This window comes from Suricata suricatta, chromosome 3, assembly GCF_006229205.1.
Source record: "Suricata suricatta isolate VVHF042 chromosome 3, meerkat_22Aug2017_6uvM2_HiC, whole genome shotgun sequence".
NCBI classification, from domain to species: Eukaryota; Metazoa; Chordata; class Mammalia; order Carnivora; family Herpestidae; genus Suricata; species Suricata suricatta.
In genome coordinates this window covers 747529-774301 of record NC_043702.1, presented here as the reverse complement: position 1 = coordinate 774301, position 26773 = coordinate 747529, and the positions used below count along the sequence as shown (strand labels likewise).

General features: G+C 63.2%; 2 protein-coding genes across 2 annotated transcripts; one reads left to right on the top strand and one right to left on the bottom strand.

Annotated features, from left to right (window-relative positions):
* The first annotated feature begins 3368 nt into the window (after positions 1 to 3368).
* AGXT (alanine--glyoxylate and serine--pyruvate aminotransferase) lies at positions 3369 to 13026 on the top strand. Its single transcript, XM_029932883.1, has 11 exons — positions 3369 to 3692; positions 3774 to 3966; positions 5049 to 5113; positions 5707 to 5807; positions 6989 to 7059; positions 8365 to 8449; positions 9257 to 9352; positions 9960 to 10029; positions 11127 to 11222; positions 12016 to 12144; positions 12677 to 13026. Exons 1-11 carry the CDS (start codon positions 3462 to 3464, stop codon positions 12782 to 12784), a joined length of 1245 nt encoding a protein of 414 aa, XP_029788743.1. The 5' UTR covers positions 3369 to 3461; the 3' UTR covers positions 12785 to 13026.
* A 5718-nt stretch (positions 13027 to 18744) lies between these two features.
* On the bottom strand, positions 18745 to 25911 carry MAB21L4 (mab-21 like 4). The gene is made up of 5 exons (XM_029933512.1): positions 25292 to 25911; positions 22360 to 22585; positions 21411 to 21564; positions 20114 to 20470; positions 18745 to 19240 (listed from the first exon to the last, which is right to left on the bottom strand). Exons 1-5 carry the CDS (start codon positions 25773 to 25775, stop codon positions 19148 to 19150), a joined length of 1314 nt encoding a protein of 437 aa, XP_029789372.1. The 5' UTR covers positions 25776 to 25911; the 3' UTR covers positions 18745 to 19147.
* Between the last annotated feature and the right edge of the window lie 862 nt (positions 25912 to 26773).

Sequence of the window (26773 nt, the reverse complement as noted above, 5' to 3'; positions counted from 1 at the left end):
GAGCTGCCCAGGAGAGGAGCGGCGGCTGCCGATCACCCAGCCTTCTGGGCACAGGCCTGGGGCCATGAGCTGTCCCCGTGACATGTGCCCTGCGCAGCGCTGCCACTGGGGCTGGGCTCCCGGGCCTGCACTGCAGGTGCTCCTATGTCACACTGGGACGGACCCTCGTGTCCCGCACCCCAGTGCGCCCTGCGCCCCAGGGAGGCAGCTCAGCAGGGCGGCAGGGGGCACTGTCAGCGACAGGTCAAGAACACTGGCCCGTAGCGCCTCTCGCCACACAACTAAGCAATTGCCCAGGGACACAGTGTCTTCTCAGGGGCCCCTCCTTGGGTCGGACTCTGCATGACACTCGCCGGGCAGAGACCCACTCCTGTCCCTCGGTCATGGCCTGGACACCCGGGCTGGGCGCCGCTCAGCTGTGAGCTGCATGTCACCCCAGGCAGCCCCTGCTGGGGAGGGTCTCGCACTCAGGCTGAGGGAGCGGGTTCCAGGCCAGTCCCTCCCCCTCTGGGACCCGGCCGGCTGTCTGTAGGAAGTGCGCCCCCGGGCCTCCGGTGGCCTTCCCCAGCCTGGGGTGTCCTGGAAGCCTGGCTCAAGCTGCAGATTTGAAAAGAGCATCCTGGAGAAGCCGGTAGGGGCGAGGCGGCTGGCAGAGGGGCGGGCGGCCTGGGTCCCCCACAGATGAGGTCACCGGTCTGAGCACCGGGACAGACTGCAGGTGGCAGACCCGGAGGCAAAAGCAGTCATCAACTGTGGAAAACCAGAAGCGAAATTTAAAAACCAGACTCTGTATCACGGCGTAGCGGGCAGCCGAGGGGGCCCACGGCTGAGTGGAGGCACACGCCCCCTGCGCCCCCGGGGAGCTGGCCGGGGAGGCCCACCCAGGAGCGAGGGGGAGGACTCCATGCCCCTCCCCGAGCTCTGGCTGCTGGGCTCGCTTTCAGGGTGGGTGCCGTGCGCGGCCTTGGTGTCGGGGCTGAGGTCGAGGCGCGCCCGGCCAGGTGGCCATGATCTCCAGGGCTCCAGGCACAGAGGTCGGGTGCCCGGCTGGCTGCTGGTGTCGTCACGGCCTCTGCGGCTCCCAATCGGCTTGTGGCCTAAGGAAACGCCTCTCTGGATTGCGACAGCTCCCCTCCAGTTACGCTAACCACGGGATTCCTTCCTGTTTGGGAACATGGCACGTCCCTCCCTAGTCTCCTGCCTGCACCTGCCCGCCCACCCACCTGCCGGACGCCTGGGCCAATCCCGGGCCCAGGCTTCTCCCTCCCTCCCACGAGCTGCACCGTGCCCGCAGTGTCGCACAAAGTGGGGTCCTTACCCAGGGTGGGGCGGGCCGTACACAGACAGCGTGACCAAGGTGGCATGTGGCACGAGGGAAGGGCGTCCGAGGGATTCCACACAGCTGAGGTGGCTCCCTGGGCAGGAGGCTTGGGCACAGCCCAAGAGAAGAACAAGCAGGGCTGAACAAAGAAAGGGACAAGCATTCCAGGCAGAGGGAACAGCCCGTGCCAAGGCACAGAGGCACTTGTCAGACTGGAATGAAGGGTGTGTGTGTGCCTGGAAGGTGCACAGGGAGGGGGTTGGTGCAGCCCCTCAACCAGGAGAGAGGGGACCCAGAGGAAGGGGTGTAGTCACCGAGGGAAGGAGCTGCCGAGGGCAGAAGGTGCCTGGCCCCGAGGAGGGTGGGGCCCTTGTTCTTAGCAGGCAGGAAGGCACACGGTGGGGTGTGTTGTGTCTGACCAGCTCTGGGCAGAGGAAGGGCTCCCCGTGCTGGGCCGGGCTGACACACACCGTGACTCCTGAGGCCCAGGCTATGCAGATGCCACCAGGCCGTGGAGGGCAGATGCCACGGCAGGGCAGGGCCTGAGAATGCTGGCTCCCTTAGGGGGTCTGCACCTGCCCCCCTGACGCAGGCCTCCGGCTGTGCAGACCCCCACCTTTGTTCCCCGGCCCCTGCGGTCCCCCCGTGGCCCTGGGACGGGCACACTTCCCCATCCTCGAGAACACCCATGCCCCCTACTCTGCCCTGACTTTGTCCTGGAAGCCCCCTGGGGTGCTCCCCTCTTCTAGGCGCTCGGCTCCCAGCACCCAGGACTCTCTGGTCCACCCTCTCCCCCACCTGTTAGGGCTTCTCACTCTTGCTGATACTACATCAGGGGGAACAGCCAGACTGGTCCTGGTCCAGAGTTAGCGCTCAAGAAGGAGGGAGAGAGGGAGGGAGGGAGGGAGGGAGGAAGGAAGGAAGAAGTGGGGAGAGGAGAGGGAGAGGCGGGGAGGGGAGGGGAGGAGAGGGGAGAGGAGCGCCCGCTGAGCTGGAGAAGTCTAGGCTAACTGTCACGGCACGCATGCCCAGGGCCAGCTGGGATCACACCTTCCTTGGGGCTGGGGCTGCCCGGGCTGCTGTCTGCCCGGCACGGGGACCCCGCTCCTATGCGCGTTTCCTCGCCCATCGGACGGACAGGCCACCACCGCTTGCACAAGGCTGTGGAGGTTCCCAGGGGCTCCGGCTGACTGACCAGCTGGGCTAAGGCTCTCTGGGTCCCCCAGACCCCAGAGCTGAATGAAGGGACTTTGCTGAGCCGGGGATGCAGTGGTCATGGGGAAGGTCACGTGCCAGGCCCGGGAGGTGGGGGCGCTGCCTCCTTGGTGCCTGTGAAGTCTCTGGTGGAAGCCCTGATGCCTCCCTGGTGACCGAGGCCCGTGGTGTCGGAGCATAAACACAGCAGGAACCCCCCCCACCCGGCCCCCCAAGCGGCAGAGGCCTGCAGACAGATGTGTCCTCGGGTACGGAGCGAACACCAGACCTGAGGGCCCTCGGGAATGGCGAGGCAGAGGAAATGCTTTATTTCTAAAAAGATCAAGAATGAATATGTTCTCAGTGTGTGTGTGTGTGTGTGTGTGTGTGTGTGTGTGTGAGAAAGAGAGAGAGAGAGAGAGAGAGAGAATGTGTGTCTATACACACGGGACATACATATTTTCTAAATTAAGCCTTTTCCTTAGCTCAACAAACTATGGCCCCTGGGCCAAATCTGGCCCACAATTTGCTTTTATAAATAAAGTTTTATTGGCACACAGCAACACCACCGTAGCCACTTTTGCAGTACCACAGCAGGATTGAGTAGCTGCAACACAGCCTATAAGGCCTGCCAAGTCTGAAGTATGTGCTCTCTGGTCCTTTAAGGAAAACTTGGGGCCCCTCTGAGCCCAGCAGGATGCAGTTGGTGGGGCTGGGGAGCTGGGAGGGGCGGGAGGGGCGGGAGGGGCGAGCAGAGCTTGCCAAGCTCTGTTTTTCATTGACTGGACTCTGAAGGATCCTCCCCTGGCCAAGGGTTCAACACCCTGGCTGTTAGGCCCTGACACGCAGGAGAAGCGTCAATAAGGGGTCAGGCAGCACCGACAAACAACGAAAGGCAGAGAAGGTGCAGCGGGAGCTCATCGACCGGCGCGAGGCCAGCTGGGAAATGCTCCGAGCGCTGGCCAGGGCCAGTGCGGCCCTGGGGCCCCGGGTGGCAGGTTGGGCTCGGACCATGGCCTCCCAGCAGCTGCTGGTGGCTCCTCCAGGGGCCCTGCTGAAGCCCCTGTCCATCCCTAACCGGCTTCTGCTGGGGCCCGGCCCTTCCAACCTGGCCCCGCGCGTCCTGGTGGCCGGGGGGCTGCAGATGATCGGGCACATGCACAAAGAGATGTTCCAGGTAGGCCACGTAGGTGGCAGCAGTGGGTCACTGGGGAAAGGGCAGGGAGCAGGGCCTGACCTGCACGCCCGCTGCCCCCAGATCATGGATGAGATCAAGCAAGGCATCCAGTACGTGTTCCAGACCAAGAACCCGCTCACCCTTGCGGTCAGCGGCTCGGGGCACTGTGCCCTGGAGGCCGCCCTGTTCAACATCCTGGAGCCAGGGGACTCCTTCCTGGTCGGCGTCAACGGCATCTGGGGGCAGCGGGCTGCGGACATCGGGGAGCGCATCGGTAAGGGTTGGGGTGGGGAGTGGGGGGTGAGCCCTTGAGTCAGCCTTCCCCAAGGCCTCCCGGTGGAGCCTGGCAGACCCACCCACCTGCGCCTCCGCAGGTAAGTGCTCATCCCCTTCATGCATCCACCCCTGCCCGGCAGCTGCTGCCTTTTCCAAGTGGGCACTGAGACACGCCCGTCCCCAGTCCCCCGGGCATGAGGACAGCTGTCTCCCCAGCATGTGGGGAGACCTCAGGGCTCCCCAAGGACCTGAGAGCACCCCTGCAGCTCCCCAGGGTCCCCGGACTTCATGTCTGCCCTGTGACAGGACAGGGTTCCGGAGGCTGAAACCTCAGAATCTCTCAGGAGCAGCAAAGCACAGAGGCACGGATGAGGTTTTCACTCCTGGAGTAAAATTTTCTGGAGACAAAAATCCGAAGCAGGAGTGTGCAGCGGGTTTAATGATTGATGGCGGCGTGTGGAAACGCCTCCCGCCCCTGCACGGTCAGCTCCACACATGGCCGGACTCAGGCCTGGTTAATGGACAGCCCCCGGGGCCCAGGGGGTCCCCACCACTCACCCGGTCCCCTTCATCACACACCGGTTTTCAAGGGGAGGCAGCGTCGGGCAGAGGCCAGGGCCCCCAGCGGATCACAGAAGCACCCACACTCCAGAGGCCCGGACTGACCTTTCTCTGCCCTCACCCTGCACGGCCTTGGGGTCCCCTCTGAGGCTCAGGTGGTTCTGCAGCCTCCTTCCTTCTATACTGGACCCCGGAGCGGCTGTGCGGTGGGGGGTGGGGTCCAGGACAGGGAGCAGGGCAAGGGTCTGCCTTCCCAGAGCCTCCCTCGTCGGTTCCCGCCCCCAGCACCACCCCTCCCCCCCAGGCCCTGTACGAATGCCCGCTTCTCGCCGGGGCAGGAGCCTGGCTGGGCGCAGGGGGGTGAAGACGGGTTAGGAGCTGAGCCTGGCTCACCCCAGGGGCCTCAGCTCCCTGACACACCCACCTTCCTCTTCCCTGCGGTCACGGGCTGCTCGGCACAGACCCCGGTCCCCACCCTGGGCTGGAGGCTGCTCACATTCAGGCTGCCCCTCCCCACAGGAGCCCGCGTGCACTCAATGATCAAGGACCCTGGAAACCACTACACTCTGCGGGAGGTGGAAGAGGTAGGGGGGATACATGAGCCCTAGGGAGGGGAGGGGCTGGCCGGCCGAGGGGCTGGGGGCTGGGAGACCGAGGCTGACCCTCAGCTCTTCCCGGGACCAGGCAACCAGGCACAGGGGGAGGGTTCCAGTACCTAGCGGGCCGGTGGGAAGCCCAATAGGGAGGATTCTGCCTGGCAGGGAAACTGAGTCAGGAGCCCGGTCCTGTGGGCTGAAGGCAGGAGGTGGGGAGCAGGACCCTGACACTCAGGATGCCAGCCCCTCCCCACCGGGAAAGGCCCGTCCCAGCCAGCCAGCACCCTGGGGACTCAGCTGACCTCACCGGGGCCAACAGGACAAGGTGGGAGGTGGGAGCCATTCTTGCTCTGTCTCTGGGGGGAAAGTCCTTCCCTTCCTGGGACAAGCCAGAGCCCAGATGCCGGCTCAGCACACGCACGGGCAGGCTTGAGGCCCGTCCAGTTTCCGCCACCCAGATCTGTACCATCCACAAAGGGTTTGCGGGACAGATTCCCTCGCCAGGAAGTCTTTCTGGACGGGACTGGTGGGCCCAGAGGAGGCCTGGCTGTGCCCACAGCTGTCACGTCTGTCCCACTCAGGGCCTGTCCCAGCACAAGCCAGTGCTGCTGTTCCTGACCCAGGGGGAGTCATCCAGCGGCGTGCTGCAGCCCCTTGATGGCTACGGGGAGCTCTGCCACAAGTGAGCCTGGCCAGGGTGGCCATGTGGGGGGCGGAGCCAAGCTCATCTCAGAGCTGGGGCTTGGGGGTGCTGGCGGGTCCCTCCAGCCAGGGGGCAGCAGGTGAGACCCGGCTCCCATCCTGCCCCTCTGCCCTCCCCCGTGGTCACACAGAGTGAGATGCAGGCACTCCCGGGGTCCTTCTGGCTCTGCACTGAGTCTGGGCGGGCCTCACCCATCTGAGAGCAGGACCAGGTGCTCCGTGGCCAGGAGTGCCCACTGCCCTCCAGTCCCTGTGGCTGGGAAGGTGCCGATCCCCTTCTCTGGGGCCAGGAGCTGCCCAGCCCCACCTTGTCCTGAGATCCAAGAGCCCCAAGCAGCCTCCTGCCTCCACTGCCCTCCTCGAGGCTCCCCACCGCTGCTCGGGATGGGCAGGGCCTCAGGTGCAGCTGAGTAGGGCTCCCCACTGTGACCAGCAATCCTGCCCCGAGAGCTGACAGCAGGATGGAGGGAGAGGAGCCCTCCCCACTGGGCAGGCTCACCCCTTCAGGGCTGCTGTCCACTGTGGGGGACATGGGGGCTGCTTGGCCCCGCCCCCCCACAGCCCTTCCCCTGGGGTCCTGTCCAGTAAGCCAGGCCTGGGCTATGACCCTCGGGGCACCCACATGCCCCTCCGTGCCCAGCATGAGATACTCTTTATGCTTCAAAAAATTTTTTAAGTAATCTCTCTGCCCAACATGGGACGCAAACTCATGACCCTGAGATTAAGAGGCACACATTCTACTGACTGGTCCAGCCAGGCGGCCCCACGCCTTTCGTGTTTCCTAAGTAAGTGTAGAGATGGAGGGGAGTCCAAAGTCTCCAGCTCAGGCTGTTCCTGGACTCCCTGGGCTCTGGACGTGCAGCCAGTGTGCTGTTGCCCAGGGGGACCGGGCCCTGAGCCCCCCCCCCCCGCCCCCTGCCCCCAGGACCACGCGCTGCCGGGCTGGGCGTGCCCTCCCGCACACCTGTGGTCCCTGCGTTGACGCCTGCCCTGCCCCTCGGCTCACCCCGGTTCCCACGCAGAGCTGGTCCTGGGGGCCGGTGTCCCGGAGGAGCGCCCTGGGGGGGGAGGGGGCAAAGGCTCCAAGCTTCAGCGCTGGCCTTCAAGTCCCCTCCAGGGTCCCCCCAGGCAGCTGAAGCCTCTCCTGGCCTGCGCCCTCAGGTACAAGTGCCTGCTCCTCGTGGACTCGGTGGCGTCCCTGTGCGGGGCCCCCATCTACATGGACCAGCAAGGTAAGGCATGTCCCCTGCAGCTGGCCACTGGGGGGCCCAGAGGGTGCGGAGGGCCCCGGAGGGGAGGATTTCTGCGGCAGCGCCTGCAAGGCGGCCAGCAGCCTGCTCGTCGGATTAGGACCCCAGGGGACGCACCAGTCACCTGGCCGAGGCAGGACCTGCCCGTGGACTAATCAATGCCCCATTGTCTCTGCGGCCCGTCGTGGGGAGCAGGCAGAGAAGCTCCCCAGCTTCTGGAGACGCACTCAGAGCCCCTCGGGGGTGGGTGGGAATGTGCCAGGGCCCGTCAGTCAGGCCGGGCCTCAGCGTCCCCACCAGCCTGTCACATGCAGCGAGCACCGTTTCCAGGGTCGCCTCGCAGGCCAGCCCAGAGAAGCCGTCCATCCAGAGGAAAGTCCCAGTCCACACACGGCATGGAGCCTGGCCCCAGCCACAACCTCCCCTGCTCGGTGGGGCAAACTTCTTCTAGAACCCTCTCATCAGGGAGCTCTGGGCCATCAAGGGGGAGATTCCAGGCTGCTCTGAAAGGAAGGGTTCAGGGAGGGGGCCCTGGGGACGCAGTGCGGGGGACAGGGCTGTCCTCAGGATGCCCACATCACCCCTCCTGGGCTGGCCGTCCCCATGGTGCGAGGAAAGAGACTCCAGCCCAGATCCCAGGGGACAGCGCAGCCCCGAGAGGCCAAGGCTGGAACCCAGGACACCCTCCGCCCGTCCCTGCCTCCCCGTCCTCAGTGGAGGATGGGGACCTCAAGGAAATGTCAGCGGGGGCCACTCGGGCGTTCGAGGCCTTTGCCCCTGAGTGCACGGGATTAGAATATGCCACGGTCACCCTTTCCCTGTTGGCTGGCCTCCGGGCTTGTGCTTTCAGGAGTAAACTGCAGAGAGTGAGCCTTGCACAGACAAGCTTGCTGGGGTCGCGTGCACCCCGCTCCCTCGGGCGCCGGCTGCCAGGCGGCGGGTGTGGCCGTGCGGCTTTGCCACAACCCTTTGCTGCCGCCTGTGGTGTAAAATCTCAGGGGGTGACGGTGTCAGTCTTCGTGAAAGGTCCGTGGCCTCCTGACAGGGGTGGCCCGCCATTCAACTCCACCTGCCTGGAGCCCGCGCCACCCCGCATAGGTTAGGGGCTGACCCCTGCACGACTGTCCACCCTGCTGCACAGGCACTGGCGCTGCAGATCCCCAGGTCACCCAAAGCTTCTGGTTGACTTGCTGGGGCCCTGTCTGGGCACCGCCTGTCCCCCACCCTGTGACGATCCCGCCCCGGGGAAGCTCGGCCCCCAGGAGCACATGCCCCCCCTCTCCACAGGCATTGACATTCTGTACTCTGGCTCCCAGAAGGTCCTCAACGCACCTCCAGGGACCTCACTCATCTCCTTCAGTGACAAGGCCAAGTGAGTGACTCCTGGGCTCCTGACCTAGGGCTGGATGCGCAACGAGGCCAGAGGGCCCCTGACTCAGAGGGTCGGGACTGGATTGCTCAGCACCCACCCTGCACAGGTGCCACCCTGGATGGGTGTGCCAGAGCTCTGAGTTCATAGGCCAGGGCACAGTGGGGTCACTGGCCTGGCCAGTCTGAGTTCCAGAAGATTCTCCTCATGGAGCCTGGGCTTGTGTGTGAGGACACAGGGCCCGGCATTCTGGAAGTCTTCTAGCCTCAAGCCAAGGACCGGAGGTCCAGTGCCTGAACTCCATGCCACCACCCTTAGCTCGGTGGCCAGGGGCGGACGCAGTACCCACTTAATGGGGTGGGCGTGGACCACCTTTGTCCAGCAGCCCCAGTGTTCCCCGTCCCTGGTGTCCAGCCCCTGAGCCAGGCCAGGCTGGACTGGGGGAGGGGCCCAGGGGATGCAGCACGGAGACAATCCCGGATGGGGTCAGGGGCCACATGCGGTCATGGGAAGTGCGAGCTGCCTGCAGGAAGGTCCGGGAAGTGGCCGGGTCTGAGGACCGAGCTCGGGCAGGGGCCCTCTCCGGTCACGCCCATCCGGAGAACAGACGTCTTAAAGCTTCAGGATCAGGCTGCGGCCCGGAAGGAGAGGAGCCGAGGTCCCCAGCTGTGCCTGGCCCCCCGGGGTGCAGGGCCTGGGGAGACACAGCCCCTCGCCGGGCCTGAGCACAAACCCAGGTGGCCCGGGGCACCTGCCCCTCTGGCTCAGCATCCCCAGGGCACTCAGGCTGCGCCTTCCTTTCCTTCCCAGAAACAAGATTTACACTCGGAAGACGAAGCCCGTCTCCTTCTACCTGGACATGAAGTGGCTGGCCAACATCTGGGGCTGTGACGGCAAGCCCCGGATGTGAGGACCGCGGGGCGGGGCCACGCCTGGTGGCAGGGTGTGGGGGTGGCCGCTCCCTAACCCAGACTCTCGGCTGCTTTACACCCTGGGCTCTGAGCCCATTCCCCAGCTGGGGCCCCAGGACTCACCAGACTCAGGCCATTGATGCCCCCACCCGGCCCCCCCACCCCTCCCTGACCTGGGGGCTCAGGTCCAGAGGCACAGCCCCCCACCCTGGCACGTTTGGACACTGTGGGCCTGGCCCTGGCCACACCTCCCCGTTCCAGGTCTCGGTTTACCCACCTCTCAAAGAGGGGCTCAGCCAGGGGTTCCTCGTGAAGTGTCCTTCACTGTAACCCACACGGGGCCTAGAGGGACCAGGAGTCGGCCCTCTGGGCCCTGGTCAGCGGCCACAGCGGCTCTCAGGAAGGACAGGCCAGGGTGGGGAGCCAGCCCTAGGCGATCGGGCCCGGGCCTCGCTCTCCCAGACCTCGCTGCTTCTCCGGCTCTGAGTCCGTGACCCCCCAAACCCGACAGCGGGCCTCTGGGAAGTGGCTAGACCCGTCATCAGGGAGCCTGGCCGCCCCCCACCCAGCGACACTACACCGAGCCCCCTCCTGTCTTCCAGATACCATCACACCACCCCCGTCATCAGCCTGTACAGCCTGAGAGAGAGCCTGGCCCTCGTGGCGGAGCGGGTGAGGGGGGTGGGGCGGGGCGCAGGGGCGGGGCGGGGCCCCCTGGGGAAGCGTTCTCAGCTCCCAGGAGTCCCTGTGCCAAGGCCCCTTCTCCTGACCCCCTCAAGCCTTTCTGAGGACACGGATAGGAGGATCTGAACTGCCGGGCGGTTTGCCGGGCCGGCCTGGCCTGCACAGAAGAAGTTCAGTCCACAGTGTAGCAGAGAGAAGGGGCACTGCAGGAGAGGGTGGGTTCCATGCAGGGGAGTGGGGAGAAGGGTGGGTCCACGCAGGAGTGCAGGGAGAGGGGTGCACTCCCTGTAGGAGCACAGGGAGAGGGGTAGGAGGGCTAGCTGTAGGCGGAGGGGTTCTGGAGAGGACAGAGCACTTTCCGGAAGCCCCCCTCCAGCTCCCAGGGTGGGGCAAGGGCCAAGTGGGGACACTTGGGTGTGACCAGGGGGGTGTCTTTCTCCAGTGCAGTGACCAGGCTCTTGGGGTACATGACAAGAGACTGCTGGGGCCAACCCAGGGTCTCCCAGGAAGCCTGCCAGCGCACAGCCCGGAGGCAGGAGGAGCACCCCCCAGTGGCCAACCTCCTGGGGAGGCCACATGCCATGTGGGCTGTGCGTGCCCTTCCATGTCTGTGCCGCAGGGCTGGGCCAGCAGGAGCAGAGGTGTCCCGTGAGCGGGGTGAGGGAGGTCACTGGCACCCAGGCTGGCCATGGGCCATGGGGGTGCGTGGTCGGGAGGAGGTGAGGACTGGGGGTTGTGCGGATCCGTGCGCTGGGAAGACAGGAGACAGGGCAGTGCACAGCTCGGAAGCCCCTTCCTGTCCCCTGGCCAGCAGGGCGCTCCCACCTCACAGCCTCCAGGGGCCACAAGGCACCAACCACTGGCTGGGCCCCCCACTTCCCGTCCAGGCCCAGACTATTTCCACGGCCCCGAAACTGGGGACTCAGGGGGTCTCTACTGCGATCAGAGTCCAGGCTAGGAGAGAGCCCCTCCTCAGAGAAGTCACCCCACTATGGATGAGGCAGTTTCCCCCTCTCTCACCACAGAGGGAGGGACCCCGCCCTGCCCTCCCCACCCTGCCCACTGGGTGCCCTCTCCCCTCCCAGGGCTTGGAGAACAGCTGGAGGCAGCACCGGGAGGTCACGGCTTACCTGCACCAGCGCCTGCAGGGGCTGGGCCTGCAGCTCTTTGTGAAGGATCCAGTAAGGAGGGCGGGGGCAGGGGGGCGGGGTGGGGGTCAGGGGCAGGGGTGGGAGTGGGAGGTGAGGGGCGGAGGGCAGGGGGCAGGGGGTGGAGGGCAGGGGAGAGAGGGAAGAGACAGGGGGCAGGGAGTGGGATGGGGGAAGGGGGAGGGGGTAGGAGTGGGAGGTGAGGGGCAGAGGGCAGGGGGCAAGGGGTAGGGGGCAGGGGAGAGAGGGGAGAGGCAGAGGGTGTGCAGGAGGGGAGGGCTCCTGCCCAGCCCCCTCTGACACAGGGTCCTGCAGTCACCTGCGTGGTCTTTGTCACCGTCACAGTGGCCTGGCCTCTGTGGGTGCTTAGCTCAACGACCCCACAATCCCAGACAGCCTCCAGGCCTAAAACAGTGACAGGCGATCTCTTAGCCAGAAGACAGCCATGGCCTTGGGAGCCCCGGCAGTCGGGCCAAGCAGGGGTGGAGGGTGGGGGTATCGGCCGAGGAGCCCGTCAGCCCGGGTGTCAGTAGGAAACAGAAGCTCCTTCTCCCCAGTAAGGTGTCTCCTGCCCGAGGGGAGCAAGCATCAGACACACCAGGAGGGTGTTAACAGAGCCGGATGCCCAGCCCTGAGCACCTGCCAGTGGGCAGGGGCCCCTGGGGAGGTGGTGACCTCCCTGTCCTTGGGCCCCGTCTCCCCCGCTTCATGACCTCTCCCACCTCTGCCCGCCCCTCTGGGGCCTGAGGCCAGGGCTGGCCGGGCCAGTTAGGTGGCGCTGGCCACAGGCTGTCGCGGAGGTGGCTGAGTGGGGCCTGTCCTGCAGGCGCTCCGGCTGCCCACTGTCACCACTGTGGCTGCACCCGCTGGCTACGACTGGAGGGACATCGTCAACTATGTCATGGACCATTTTGACATCGAGATCACGGGCGGCCTGGGGCCCTCGACGGGGAAGGTGAGGGGCGGCCGTCGCTCTGAGTGGCCAGGGATGAGGGGCGGCACCCCTGCCACATCCCCACTCCCACACAGAGTGCCCTGCGCGCTGGTCCAGGCCGAGGTCGCGGTCGGCGGTTCCCCAGGACAGCAGGGCCATCCATGCGAGAACACCCTTCTCTGAACCCCAGGGGTTTGCGCAGGGGGAGCTGGGCACCTCCTGCCCCTTCACTCCAGCCTGGCGAGGCCATGGGGTCAGCCCTCCGGTTCCACCCAGAATGTCCTTCCTTCCCGCCCTCCGAGTGGGCAGACCAGGCTGACGACGCCATGCCTGGTCTGGCTGCACCCCCTGAGGGGGAGATACTGAGCAGGGTGGCCTTTAACTGACCGTCATCTGGACCTTCTTTCTTGAGCTCTGTGCAGAGGACAGCACACCACCCCTCCCTAATGCCGGGGACACCGGGGTCCCTGTGTGACTGGGGGAAGTTCTCAGTGGGGGATGGGTCCCATCTGGCTCTGCCTGGACCTCATCCAGGGACCCCCGGCCCCTGCAGGTGCTTCGGATCGGCCTGCTGGGCTACAATGCCACCCGGGAGAACGTGGACCGCGTGATCCAGGCCCTAGAGGAGGCGCTGCAGCGCTGCCCCCGAAACAAGCTGTGACCTATGCCCCGCCCTCCGGGAGGGGCGGGCTGGGGGGACGGGGGCAAACAGACTCTGCAGGCCGATGGCCCCGGGGGCACAGGACGGCCCCACCCCAGCCCCAGGAAGTCCTCCTTTCCAGCGGCACCTCCTGGAAATGGACCACAGGGGCTCAGGACCCACGGCACCCCTACCTGAGCAGCAGCCCCCTCAGGTCCTGGCGGGTGGACACTCAATAAAGAATCGTTGGTCATCTGTCCTCACTACGTGTAAGGTGGGCAGCACAAGACTCTGGGCCCTGGCTGCGCCCTCATTGGGGGATTGCTTGGGGGCAGAGCCTCGGCCTGGGGCCTCCTCAGGGCTGGGAAATGTTGTCCAGGGGCCCCGTCACCATACACCCTGCCCCAGATCTCGCACCTGCAAAGTACCCCCAGGGCACACCCATGGCCCACAGGGCTGACTTGTGACTTGTGATCAGAGTCACAGAGATTAAGGCTCCCACAGGCCCCACGGCTCATGGCCGGGACTTGACTCGGGAAGACTGAAGGTCACAACCTAGGCACACGGGCCTGGGCAGGTGGGGAGAGTCCAGGGGTCTCAGATGCACAGCCGAGGGTGGCCTCCGGGCTCCTGCCCCTCCCCTTTCTGAGACTTCCAGAGCATGCAGCCTCGGCTGTGGTGGGTCACAGCCACACCCACACTTCCACGTCCCCACTGGTCCTCCCCGGAGGAGGACCACAGGTGGAGGTGGACACTCACAGCCCGTGTCCTTGTGTAGGCAGGGTCGGTCCCCATCACCCACCCAGGTGCCGGTACGGGTGTGTGCCCTGGGGCTGGGGGGCACGCACAGGAGCTGGGGGCCCGAGGGTTGGAAATCCAGACGTGGGAGATGGGTGGAGGGAGGCTCTTCCAGAGAAGGCCGGACCAGGCCACGCGGGCCACCTCCGAGACGTGGCCTTAGTCCCGCCAGCAGCTCCGCCCTGGTTGGGTTTCCTGCCGCAGACCCGGGGACGAGGGGCACACGCACCAGCTGGTGGCAGGTGTCTCTTGCCCGCCCCCCGTCAGAGCCCCCACATGACTCAGCACAGACATGACACACAGACGGACCCACGGCCCGTCCCCTATTGTGTCTGTGGCTTTCACTCACACTCTGGACAGCCATGCGTGCTGCCGTGGAGACGCAGGGACATTGCCTTCCTTGCTGGTGCTTTTCCCTTGTATGGATGGATCGCACTGTCTCTTGTCTGCTGTTAGTGGACCGGCCGGTTGGGGCTCTTATGAAGAAGGTGGTGACAGACTTTCCTACAGGTGGCCTTGTGCTGACACACATGTTCGCCGCTCTTGGGGAAGGACTGCCAGGGAGTCATGGGGCCCCGCGGCAGGTCAGGTGAGATGCCGCAGGACTCTCTGAAGAGCTCATAACATCTACATCCTCGTCCGCAGCCTCTGAGAGCCCCTGCCTCTGCACAGCCTCGTCAACGTCTGGCACCCTCTGATGACGTCTGGTGACCTCTGGTGTCATCTTGTCCAGCGGGTGTGACATTGTACGAAATTTGGTTTTAATCTGCATTTGATCGATGCCTGACGATATTGAGCATCTTTTCAAGTGCAGATTGGCCACGTGTGCGTTTTCTTTTGAGACTTGTTGGCTCAAGCATTTTGCTCCTATTACTTGATTGTCATCTTTATATCGTCAATTTATGGTCGTTATTTTATAGATTCTGGATACCACCGGAAGTGTGATGAGAATTTTCTCCTCCGCAGCTTGCCGATTCATTTTCTTAATTGTGTCTTCCAAAGAGCAGGTCTTTTCCCTTGGTGAGCCTCGGTGTCTTGTCTTGTGGTCCATGCTGTCGGGAGCCTCTCCAGACATCTTTGCTGATGTTGATGTTGTCATAGGAAGATTCTTCTGAAAACTTTATGGTGTCAGCTTTTGTGTGGAGGTCATGGTGCACTTTATGCTGACGTTGTGCGTGGCGTGGAAAGGGGCCAGAGTTGGCTTTTTTCCACACTGACAGCCAGTTGTTCAAGCGACGATTGTTAAACACACTTTCCCTTCCCACCTGACTGGTGTGGCCACCTTGCCATTGGCCATCAGAGCAGGCCTGCTTCTGGCTTCCATCTCCCTCTCATGGCTTCCTCTCTGGCACCTTCCGTAATGCCGCTTCATGACGAGACTTGAAACCAATTAGTGCAAGTCTTCCGATTCTGCTCTCTTTTAAGGGACGGTTGTCCTGTCCTAGATCCTGTGAATTTCCACATACACTTAGCATCATCTTGTCTCTTCCTTGTTGGAATCTTGATAGGAATTGCAGTAAATCTATGCATCAAGTTAAAGACAGTGGAAATCATCAAAATATGAATTCCTATTCATGAATATTAATTTGGGTCTTTTAAATTACACTCAACAATGTTTCAGTGTAGACGTCTTCTGTACCCTTTGTCAGATATATTTCTGGGTGTTTGACAGTTTTGACACTATCATAAATGGTATTTTAAAATTTTCATGTCCAATCGTTTATTCTTATTGTATACAAGTGCAGTTGATTTTCTCTATTAACCTGTCTGCTAATCTTGCCAAATTCACGAAGTCTAGTAGGTTTCTGTGGATTTGTTTGGATTTTCTATGTAGAGAAGGGTCTTAACCGATGCCAGGTCCCGGCGCGCTGGTCCCCGGCATTCGGCGGTACCTGTTTCTTCCCCCTGACCGGCAGGGCGGAGAATCGTCGTGGGTTCTTTTCCTGAGAAAGAGAGAGAAAGGGCAGGAAGGGGGACGCACAGAGAGTGAAGACACAACACACGGTTTCGATCAAGCCTCTTCCCTTTATTCAGAAAACCCCGTATCTTGTAAAGGTTTCGAGGCGGGAAAACAAGGCAGCTGACCTAGGTCGGTTGCTAGGAAACAGGGTTAAGGGATTAAGGCTGGAGTAAAAGAGGAACCGGACTAAAGTGTTTTAGCGCAGCGCCTGAGGGGCTGATACCACCCTGCCTGCAGGCGGTTGATCTTTGTTCTTCTGGCTTCTCCTGACAGGGAGTGGCGCTCCCCTGCCTATTTTTGTAACTCCCCTCAGGGAGTGACATTTCCGGCTAGCAAATGGCCAAGCTGCTGAAATCTTTGCCGTTTCCCACAGATAAGCAGTTGTCTATGCAAAAGACAGTTTTACTTCTTTTCCAATATCCATGTCCTTTACTTCCGTTTCCTGCCTCGCTGCACAGGTGGGGACCCTGTAACACGTGGCTCGTGACGGGAGGCTCAGGTCCCAGAGTCACCGAGGCCTCGTGGCCAGTGGCTCATTCTCCACGGGGCCCAGACCCTGACAGCCGCTGCAGATGCCACAGCCTTGGCTCACATGTTAGAGTTCTCAGAGCTGCTGTGCGCGTCCCCTTCTCCCAGGGGTGCCCTCAGGACCGTGGCCCTATTGCAGCTAAGAGCCCACCTGAGCCCCGACCCACTCAGAACCTTCTGCATCACCCGACACACGACACTCCAGGTAAGATGCACGCAGTCTCCACAATCCGGCGAGGCCCACCTAGCGCTGTCCTTGCTCGTCACGGCAGGTGGGACAGGCATCAAAGCTTTGGCTGCTCCTTAGAGGCAAGGTCTTGGCAAGCCCAGACCCCGAGCCCTCAGATAGCGGGCTATGACACTGCACCGTTTCTCTCCTGCCCTTCGGCATGAATGTGCCTTACAAGGTGCCCAACGCGTTTGGCAGTCAATGCTCCACAGGTCTTATTAGCATGACGTCATCGAAATAGTGACAGCAAGATACTCCGCAGGACCAGTCCAGATGACAAAGGTCCTGCCCTGAGACACAGAGCAGGGAGGCCAACCTCAGCCTGGGGCGAGACTGGAACTTACATTCTTGCCTCTTCCAAGCGAACACAATTGTTGCTAAGCCCCTCCCCTCCCTGATGGGGCCGGAAAGAACTCATTCCACGATTCCGCCACCATGAAGCACAGGCCACAGGCTGCACTGTCCTGTTCTCCTAAATCAGTGACACCTCGCACAGCACCTTGGTTCCAGGCTAAAGCTTGCCTCAGTTAATGGGAGCTGCTGTCATTCGTCACAATCCAACTGAATTAGAAGATTCTAAATTCATTTGATTATTAAGACTGTATTGGGGGGTAGTTTTAGATACACAGCCCAATGGAGAGGAAAGTACAGAGATTTCCCATAAACCCCTGACCCCCACAGGCACAGCCTCCTCGTCCCCAACGTCCCCCGCCAGAGGGACCACGTGTTACAGGCCATGGACCCACACAGACGCGTGGTCATCCCCCAGAGCCCCTCGTTCCATCAAGGCTCACTGCCGGTGCTGTGCACTCGGTGGGAGGGACAAATGTGGACTGGTATGTGCCCGTCAGTTTAGGATCACAAGAGCATTCCCACTGCCCTGAAAACCAGGTCATTCCTCTCCCCACTGTCTCTGTAATTTTGCCTTTTTCAGAACGTCAGAGTTGGAATCATACAGAATGTAGCCCTCTCAAATTAGCTTCTTTTACTTAATAATAAGCTTTCATTAAGTAATAAGTAATAATTTAAAGTTCCTCCATGTCTTTTCATGGGTTGATGGCTCACTTCTTTCTAGCACTGAGTAACCTCCCCTGGTCTGGACGGACCACGGCTCACCCATCACCTACTGAAAGACACCTTAGTTGCTTCCGAGTTTGGGCAATTTCGAATGAGGTGGCTGTAAAAATGTGTATGTAGGTTTTTGCGCAAATGTGAGTTTTCAGCTCCTTTGGGTAAATACCGAGGAACGCAGTTGCTGGATTCGGTGGTAAAAGTGTGTTTCGCTTTGTAAGAAACCATCAAACTGTCTTCCAAGTAGCTGCCACTCTGCCACCGGCTCCTGCTGCTCCACATCCTGGCCGGCGTGTGATGCTGTCCGTGTTCCAGATGCTGGCCATTCTCGTCGGTGCGTGGAGGTTTCTCTTGTTGGTTTAATTTGCATTTATAGACCAAGTTGAGCAGAACAGACATGTTGACCACACTGAGTCCTCCTATCCATGAACATGGAATATCCATTTATTTACCTCTTCTTTGATTCTCTTCATCAGAGTTTTGTCATCTCCCTCATACAGATATTTTACATATCTTGTTGGACTTACACCTAAGTGTCACATTGTTGATTCATCTGATTTTTGCTAAGGTCTTTCATGGTAATGCTAAGTTCTGTTATTGCCCAGGGATAGTGTGTTTTGCTAGACTATTTTGGCCTTGACAACAGATGTGCTTTTGAAGTCTTCCCTTCGGCCTCCCCTACTATTAAGGCCCTTAGTTCTCCCGAGCACCAGTGTCCTGACACACACTCAGACACTGAGGAAATGACCGCAGGGTGGGCCTGGAGACTTTGTCCCCACTGTGAATCGGACTGGACCCAGGTCCTGTGCTCAGACAACCTCCACTCCAATGGCATTTCCTGTCCCCCAGTATCAGTGTCAGCTCAGGTCCTGAACCATACAGCTCTCAATGTGTGGCTATTCTGGCATGTGGCCGTGGGCTCCTTTGCAGGAGGTGGGGGGGCGCTGCTACCCGCACTGCTGTGGGATGGCAGGTCCCCTTCCAGGAGCCGGGGTGTGGGCTGTGGCTCAGGAGCTGGGGCATCAATACCCCCGAGAGGTAAAGAGGGTGGGCACACGAAGGTCACGGGACGCTCACAGGAGAGCTCATTGGGGAAGGGGCTGCAGGCTGGCTGTCGTGGGCCGACGAGAGGGTGCTGGGTGGAGAAACGGAGCAGCGAGAACAGAAGGGAGGTAGCGTCAGAGGCCAGGAGATGCCGCCTTACGCAAGACAGGCGTCCCCTCTGTGGGTTTCAGTTTCCTCTGTGAGGAGATGGCGGGGACACCTGGCCATTTGCAGGGAGTGGAGAAAGTTGCAAATTTTCTGTCTGCACAAGTTTTCTGGCAGCTTCTTCTATGTCTGTGTTTCCAGGGGAAATAGCCTCCACCTAGACCACAGAAAGCACTGGCTGCCGTCTTCACCGTGTATATCCAGTGTGCTAATTTATTCAAGAGAAGATACACAGTATTTCATCACCACAGAGTAGCACATGACTCGGTGGGGACAAGCCCTTGAGCTCCAAGTCTCATGCAGATGCTTGGCTCTGCGAGTCTGATGACGTCACACAGAATGGACCAACATGATTCTTGTGAAATCCAAGGCACCTTAGTCCCAGGCCCTCGGCAGCTGCTCCCGGGGGCCTGCTGCCCAGCACCTCAGGGGCCCGTGAGGCCATCCCCCGACAGTCTGAGGTGGACATCTCTACTGCCTACCACCTGCCTTAAGGTGAAGTCCATACTCCTCCGCAAATGTCCTGGGCCCTCCATGGGGCGGGGCAGCCAGGCTGTGGGTGGTAAAGACCAAGGAGAGGGAAGGCAGCTCAGCACTCCTCGCCGTCCAGAGTCTTGGTCTTCCAGAAGATGCTCTGCATGGCCGAGACCCGGTCCTTATCCTGGATGTTGAAGACCTGGAACTGCGGATGGGGCAGGGGACAGAGGGGTTACAGACATATCTGGGAGCCCATGGCAGGGCCCTGGACACAGCATGGGACACATGCTCCTAGTCCACCGGGACTTCCTGAGTCTGGGTCTCTGCCTGCATGACCCTCTTCACAGGCGGACCCACCCGGGCCCTCTGGTCCAGGGGCCCTTCCCCACTCCCGGTGTCCCCAGATGGGCCTGAGACACAGAGGAGGCCCACCAGGTGCCTGCGGAGGACTGAGCGTGCCTCACCCCTCCTGCCTCCGCCCCCCAGGCCCTGCAGGCCCTGCAGGGAGGCCAGGGAGGGTGGGGGTAGGCCCTGGGGGAGCAGGGGAGGGGAGGGCTTAGCGGAGCTGGTGGGACCTTGGGGACTCAAGGAGGTGCAGCTGGCAGGACAGCCAGGCAAACCCTGACCATCAGGCCGTAAGGTACAAAGTCCCAAGGACACGATGTGGGGCTCCCGAGTCTAGGGATGCGGCCGGGGCAGCCACACCCCTCCGTGAGGAGGGAGTGCGGGCCAGGCAGGCAGGGTTTGAGGCCTCACCAAATGGTGGTTCAGGGCTGGTTCTGGTGGGCTGTGGAGGCGGGTTCAGACACGCTGCGGGGGGGGGGGGGGGGGGGGGGGGGGGGGGGGGGGGGGGGGGGGGGGGGGGGGGGGGGGGGGGGGGGGGGGGGGGCACTAGCGGGCAAGGGGCGCTCGTGGCCTATCTGCCCTCCAGCTGTCACATCTGCCCCTGACATGCTCTTGCTGTCCCAGAGACTGGCCTGACCAGCCTTCCTTGAGCTGTGGACCCTGAGGGAGCAGGTCCCTACCCGAATGTCACCTTGCGCCTGTCTAAGACCCCGCCTCAGCCTGCCACGCCCACCTTATCCAGCAGGACGTCAAAGTAGGCGGTGGCCCAGTACGCGGGGTCGCTGGCAGGCAGCTGCAGGAGCGCCTTGACCCCGCTGTCGATGCGCGGCGGGGGGCTGCGGCCCAGGTGGGTGGCGTGGATGCGCAGGGAGGCCTCGGGCTGGCTGGCAAAGCGCTCCACGCGCTGGTACAGGGCGTTGAGGTCCAGGCCGGTGTCCTTCAGCAGGTTCCACTTGGGGAAGAGGAAGTGCGGCAGGTGCCTGGTGGCCAGGCAGCAGAGCAGCACCACCAGCAGCCGGTACACGGCGCCCTGCAGCTCCGCCCAGTCCTCCGGCGCCGGGAAGAGTGCGCATGCCCACAGAAGCACCGTCTGCAGCGGCAAGGGGTACGTGGTCGGCCCGGCCCGCCTTCCGCCACCCCTGCCCACCCAGCTGCGGCCCGCCCAGCCTTCCCTCCACCCCCACCCCTGCACACCCACATGCAGCCCTCCCTGTCTTCCCCCAACCCCCACCTCTGCCCACCTTCGGCCCATCACCCTTGTCAAAGCTGTCCCCTGGAAGTGCCCTGCCCCCCCGCACTTCTCCCCACACTCCATGCCTCCCCCAAGGTCCCAGGCTGAGCCCCAGCCCCTCTCCAGCCGCTGTCCCCATCCTGCCACCTCCCCGATTCCCCGAGGCACCAGCCTCCCATTCGTGGTGCCCCTGTGCCAACCACCCAGGGCCCCTCCCGGAAGATTCTGAGGCTCTGTCCCTCCTCTGGTCCTTCCCCTCACACCCCTCCTGCTATTTGGTGCAGCCTGGCCCTGCGACATTGTCCTGGGTCAAGCCATCTGCCTCCAAGCCATCAGGACGGACCTTCCTCCCCCTGTCCCTGAGCCCCCCGGCCACGCAGCCGCCTTGCTGAGCCCTCACCTCTCCTCCCAGCAGCCCCCAGCCTCCCTGCTTACTGAGGGACTCTGGAGCCACCGGGCACCAGACCCTAAGGGCCCTCCTGGGAGCTGCGGACCCTTTGTGGGTGTGAAGGGGGCCTGCAGGGCTGGGGAGTGGGTGACACAGACTCTCTTAAGCCCCACTCCGCAGGCCTCTGCACCCAACACGGCTAGCTCCGGCAGAGACCCCCTCTGCTCCCCTTCCCGCCCTGTGCCCTGGCGCTCGCCTTCCCTTGCTCTTCTCAGCCCCGGACAGTCACAGAGGCCGAGGAGGACACGGCTCCAGCCCAGTGAGCAGCAAGGGGCTCAGAGTTGGGGGTCCCTGGCCAGGAACACTCACAGCCACCAGGGGCCAGTGTGCCCGCCAGCCCCCCACGCGCACCTTCAGGTGGCTGAAGGTCAGGCCGGGGCTCTGGCCGCCGTCACGCCAGCTCTCGTGGTTGACCCGGTCCAGGATGGAGAGGCTGTCCAGGCGGTGGCCCTGGAGGGAGCCCAGTGCCCCAAGCAGCCTGGTGAGCAGGTAGTCGGTGGAGACCCTGGGGGCCGGGACAGCACACCGCATGGGGTCAGCACAGGGCTCTGGCCCACTGTCCGGGGGCACATGGCATCCCCAGCTTATCCCCAGCCCTGGCCTCCCCAGGGTCAGCTCTAGAGCCCCACAGGAAGGTCTAGGTCATGTCAGGACCGTCCTGTTGCACCCAGCCCAGCCCACACGTGCTTTCCAGAAACTACTGTTGTCAGACAGTCTGATGTGAAGCGTCCAGTTTTCACGGAGATGCCCAGGACGCAGAACGGGGAGGGGGTGTAGGGAGCCTTCCTGGCCCTTTTGTGTGGACAGGAAGGGGCCTCTCTGACCTGCCCAGGGGGGAGCAGTGCCCCCTGATCCTCAGGCTGACGTGTCCCCTCCATGCCCCATTTGGGAAGTCCAGCCGTCACCGAGGGGCCTGGAATCTGCCCCCAGCAGCGCCAGTGCTCAGGGCACTGCGCTCGCCGAGACACCAGGTCAGCGCCCCCACGGGCCCCCCTCTCTCATTTCTCCAAGTCTCTCCTCAGAGCCTGACCCTGGTCCACTGCTCGACGGCAGGGGGCACGGCCCACCCTCCCCACAGCTCCGAGAGGGGTGAAGCCACCAGTGGGCAGTGCCATTCTGGCCTGATCCCCACTTCCCCCAGAGATCCCAGTGACGTCAGGGTGGCACAGAGGCCTCCGGGGAGGAGCCGGGGGATGGGACCCCCGCAGACCTTCCCGCCCGGGGTGGGAGGAGCAGTGGGTGGCAGCCCCCTTCCTGCCGGCTCCCCCGGACCCCACAGACCCCAGGACGCGTGTCTGACCTCCAGTGCTGGGCACCGGCCGGCACCAGGGCCACTTCTTGGCTTAAGATCCTTTTCAAGCTGCCCTCAGGGAACCCATGCGCCAGCAGGGCCGTCTCCAGGGCGGGCGCCCCGAGCTTTCTCCGCACCACGGGCACGACGTTGAAGCGGATGGTTCTCCAGCCACTGGACACCAGCAGGGACAGGTGGCTCTCCTCCTCCTCCAGGCTCTCCACGTTCAGAGAACCTGCAACACCCCGCCGTGCCCTCGAACCCCCTTCCCAGACAGCCCCCCCGCCCCCCGGGGCTCTGGGAAGGAGCTGTGTGGGTGGATGATGGGGCCAGACCCAGCCCAGCCCGGGGGTTCACACATGCCCCTAAAGGCCGGGTGTCTGGAGACCCGTGCTTGGTGCCCAGCGCCCAGGAAGGCCCTGACCCAGAGGCTGACAGTGGACACGCCTGGCTTCCGCTCCACACCCTGGGTCCCCAGAGCCTCATCCCAGACGGTGCATTTCCACTCCCCTCACCTCTCAGACCCAGCCCAGCACCCAGCCCAGCACCTAGCCCACCCAGGAGGTGACGGGTTGCAAAGGTGACTGGCTGGGGACTGGAGAGGTGGAGGCATTCCAGGATTTCTGGGATGACGCGGGGCTCTCTGGCCTCCTGCCTCAGCTGTCCCTTCCACCCCCAGTAAACAAATTAATACCACAGAGAGAGGAGGGGGGGGAGCTGAGCAGTGTGGGGACACTCATGTCACTGGCCCTGACCGACACCAGTCGTCCCCCCTTCCCTCCCACAGCACTGCCCACTGAGGATGCTGGTCCAATGTCAGGGGGCCAACCGTCTGGGAGCCATGTCCCAAAGGGAACCCCCAACATGTGCCTTGTAACTAGGTCTCTGCAGGGACCCAGAGCGAAGGTGGGCCCCTCCCGTCCTCCAGCAGCACGCAGCAGGCCTCGGCCCACCCAGCGTCCGGGGTCGGGGTCCCGTAGGAAGGAGCCTGGGCCCCTCCTCCCAATCCCCTGTGGGGTGGGTCAGGTCCTGGCACTGACACCTGGGCCACTCCGTCCCCTACATGGGCCTCAGTTTCCCTATCAGTTGCAGGGAGAAAGGAGCTCGGTGCCCCCCTGGCCCCTTCTGATTCCGGGTTTGAGGCACCGGCTGCCCAAAGCCACTGCTGGGGGCTTCACTTCCCTATCTACCATTGGTTACCCATTTTGTCCGTGGAGGCGGCCTGGAAGGCGGCCAACCACACCCGCAGCCTGCCCCAGCCGCTCCCTGCCTCAGCCCCCAGCCTGGTCCCACCGGTTTATGCCCAGGGTGCAGGCGGCCTGGACCTTGTCACCTGGAGCTGCTCGGCTTCCCTTTTAAGGTAAGTGTCTGGAAGCAATGCTTGGAATTTCCCTGCACGCCCAACTCCGCCAGGCCCCTGGGTGGGGCTCCCAGCCTCCTCTGCTCTCTCGGCCAGGGAGCCGAGGACGGTGGGGACCTGGGGACGGCCGACAGGGGCCTGGCAGTTCAGAGCGTGCCTGAAGGGTCCAGGGCTGGACGCGTCCCAGCAGGAGGGGCAGACGGCCTGCAGGGGACAGGGCCAGGTGAGCATGGCCGTGGTATGTCACAGAGGAAGACAGCAGCGTCCCTGCCAAGTCACCTGCAGTAATTGAAAGGTTCCGAAGATGACCAGAGAAGATGTCAAAGGGGTTAATGACAGGTGCTGGCCGCCCTGGGAGAGCTCTGTTTATCACCAGCTCTGAGAGGGTGGCCTGCCGCCTGCGTCCCCAGGCAGGTCTGGGGGGCCAGGGTCAGAAGGTGTCCCCTTTGGTGTCGGAAGGCCATCCGGAAGCCACTCTGAGCAGCCCGGGGCAGGCCCCTGTCCCTGCACTGGGCTGACTGGCCTTCCCCACTGTGACATTCCGGCACACACGAGGCCCAGGGCGCAGCGCCACCACGGCCTATTCCTTCCCAAGGGAAACGGGACTCCTGCCTCGATCCCCACTCCCCTACCAGGTTGCTGCTCTGGCCCCAGGGGGTGCACTGCTGCCCTGCGCCCGCACACACAGCAACTCTTTCTGGAGCCTTCAGAGGCCAGGAGCCCCTGCTGGAGGGAGTGGTCCAGCTGGGAGTCCGGGCTACCCCAGGGCTGTCCATGCCCAGATCACACCGAGGCCCCCAGAGCAGAGGCTGAGGCCGGACTCCACCACATGCTCAGGGCCCAAGCACCAGTTAGCAACCAGGCCATGAACTGAAACAACCCTGTGCACACACATGCATGTGTGCACACCCACCACACACACTCTCCTGTAGTCACACAAACACATGCACACGCACACATACGCACACACTCACACATGCGTTCCTAACCCTGCACACACACGCGCGTCCAGTCTTCCCGCTCCGTGTGCCGTGACCAGACGCTGGAAGTGGGGACACCTGTCACGCTGAACCGGGGCTGATAACAGATCCACCTGCCCAGAACCATGGCAGGGACCCGCGTCAGGCAGGTCAGCTGGAGACCAGCACCCCAGGCTTAGTTCCTAGCTGTTGATCAGGTCACGGCCACTCAAATGTTACTGCCAGAGTCACCACGTGAAAATCAGGTGACATGGAAACGCATGATCGTCTTCCAAGTGTTTGGAACTAGGAAGGGTCTCAGAGCCATTTCCCTGGCTCGTGTGCTTGACACACACACTGCGGCCATATACCTGTGCACACACGTGCATCCACACGCACAGTGCCGTCACACGCCTGTGCACACACACACACACAGCCATCACATGCCTGCGCACAAGTGTGTGTGCACACCACCACCATCACATGCCTGTCCGCACACACACACACCACCATCACATGTACACACGCAACACACCCACACACACCATGAGCCACCAGAGGCTTGTGCACACGCATGCACACCGCCATCACACACGTGTGCCCGGGGTGCCCGGCCGGCTACCTGGCATGATGAGGTTCTGGTGTCGGCAGTGCACGATGGCCGCCACCAGAAGGTCCCGGAGGACACGCAGGACCTTGCTGGGCGCAATGTAGCCTCGGCACGCGGCGCCACCCTCCGAGGAGACGCTGAAGACGTCGTCGGCCGTCCACCGTTCCAGGGGGGCCCCTTCCCCTGAGACGCCCAGGAGGCAGGGCGCCGGGCGGTCCCCGGCCTCGGCGGCCCCCACCTCCTCCATCAGGAGCGCGTCCGCGTCCACCCGCAGGGGCACCTCCAGGGGCAGGGGGTCCTCCGAGGTGCGCAGGGCAAACTGGAAGGCCTCCAGGTCGCGGGAGTAGTCCACGAGGAAGTGCGGGTCCAGCGCGTGCACGCGCTCCAGCACCGTGAGCAGCACGTCCTCCGCGCGCTGGAAGTCCTGCGCCCGCGGCGCCGCGCGCGAGCGGATGGCCCGCAGGTAGTGGTGCCACAGGGGCACCTGCACGGCCATGGCGGCCGGGCGGGAGGCGGCACCTGCCGGGCGAGGAGCAGGTCTGCGGCGCCCGAGAACAGAATTCCCCAGTGACGGCCGCGGCCCAGGATTAAATAGCTGGGCCCGACCCAGGCCTTTGAAGTGAGGCTGAGTCAGTCACCAACAATTAGGAAAGTCACACAGCCTTGGGCGGGGAGGTGAGGCCTGGGTCTGGGTAGCCCGACAGGCTCCTCCCTTCTGCACACTGACTCCGCCTCTTAAGCCTGAGGCGCCCTCAGGCCCAGGACAGCCCTAGAGAACGTCAGCAGGGCCCCTCCCGGGGTCTGGCCGCCTCCCGCTGTGCTGTCCGAGGTGGGGATCCCATTCCTGGTGCCTCCACCCTCAGCCCAGCAGCCACGGCGTCTCTGTGAAACCTGGGCCTCCCTGCTAGCCTGGGGGAGAGACACACAGCATCCCCATTGCTCAGAAGAGAAAGGTGAGGCGGGGTGGTGGCCTCCCCAGACCCCCTGTGGGCGAGCCACCTCTCTCTGCGGCAGCCTGACATCAGGGCGGGGGGCTGTTTCCGCAACATCGTGACCATTACCCTCAGGCATCTGCGCCATCTGCCAGCTGGAGCCCCAGACTGGGGCACGGCCCCCTGCCCGGCGGGAGGCCTGCCTCCCTTCCAGTTAGGGTCAGAGCCCCACATCCAACCCCCAGCCCGAGGCCCCCACGCTGCCTGCCCCCCAGCCTGCGGGGAGCCCACACCCACCTGGGGCTGGGGCTGGAGTGCGTCTGGTTCTAGGGCCTGACTCCCCGGCTCCTCCTCGCTGGGCGGAAAGCCTCGCCCTGCCGAAGCCCTCCCTCCAGCACCTCGCTGGGAGCCCTGCCCGCCGGCCTGCCTCCCCACTCAGGGCCCGGCAAGTCCCAGCCGGCACCGGGGACCGCCCCCGCCGACCCTTGGCCCTGCTGGGCTGGCCTGGTGCCCCTGCTGGAGTGTCTGCAAACAGTGAACATGGAGATTGCCCCTGCACGGC

Excerpts from the sequence above, each read along its gene's own strand:
- AGXT (XM_029932883.1), top strand. The coding sequence starts at position 3,462 with ATGCTCCGAGCGCTGGCCAGGGCCAGTGCGGCCCTGGGGCCCCGGGTG. Across the intron at positions 3,693-3,773 it reads TGCACAAAGAGATGTTCCAG|ATCATGGATGAGATCAAGCA; the intron begins GTAGGCCACGTA and ends CGCTGCCCCCAG. Across the intron at positions 9,353-9,959 it reads TGTGACGGCAAGCCCCGGAT|ATACCATCACACCACCCCCG; the intron begins GTGAGGACCGCG and ends CCTGTCTTCCAG.
- MAB21L4 (XM_029933512.1), bottom strand. The coding sequence starts at position 25,775 with ATGGCCGTGCAGGTGCCCCTGTGGCACCACTACCTGCGGGCCATCCGC. Across the intron at positions 22,586-25,291 it reads CCAGAACCTCATCATGCCAG|GTTCTCTGAACGTGGAGAGC; the intron begins GTAGCCGGCCGG and ends GGGGTGTTGCAG. Across the intron at positions 20,471-21,410 it reads TGACCTTCAGCCACCTGAAG|ACGGTGCTTCTGTGGGCATG; the intron begins GTGCGCGTGGGG and ends TTGCCGCTGCAG.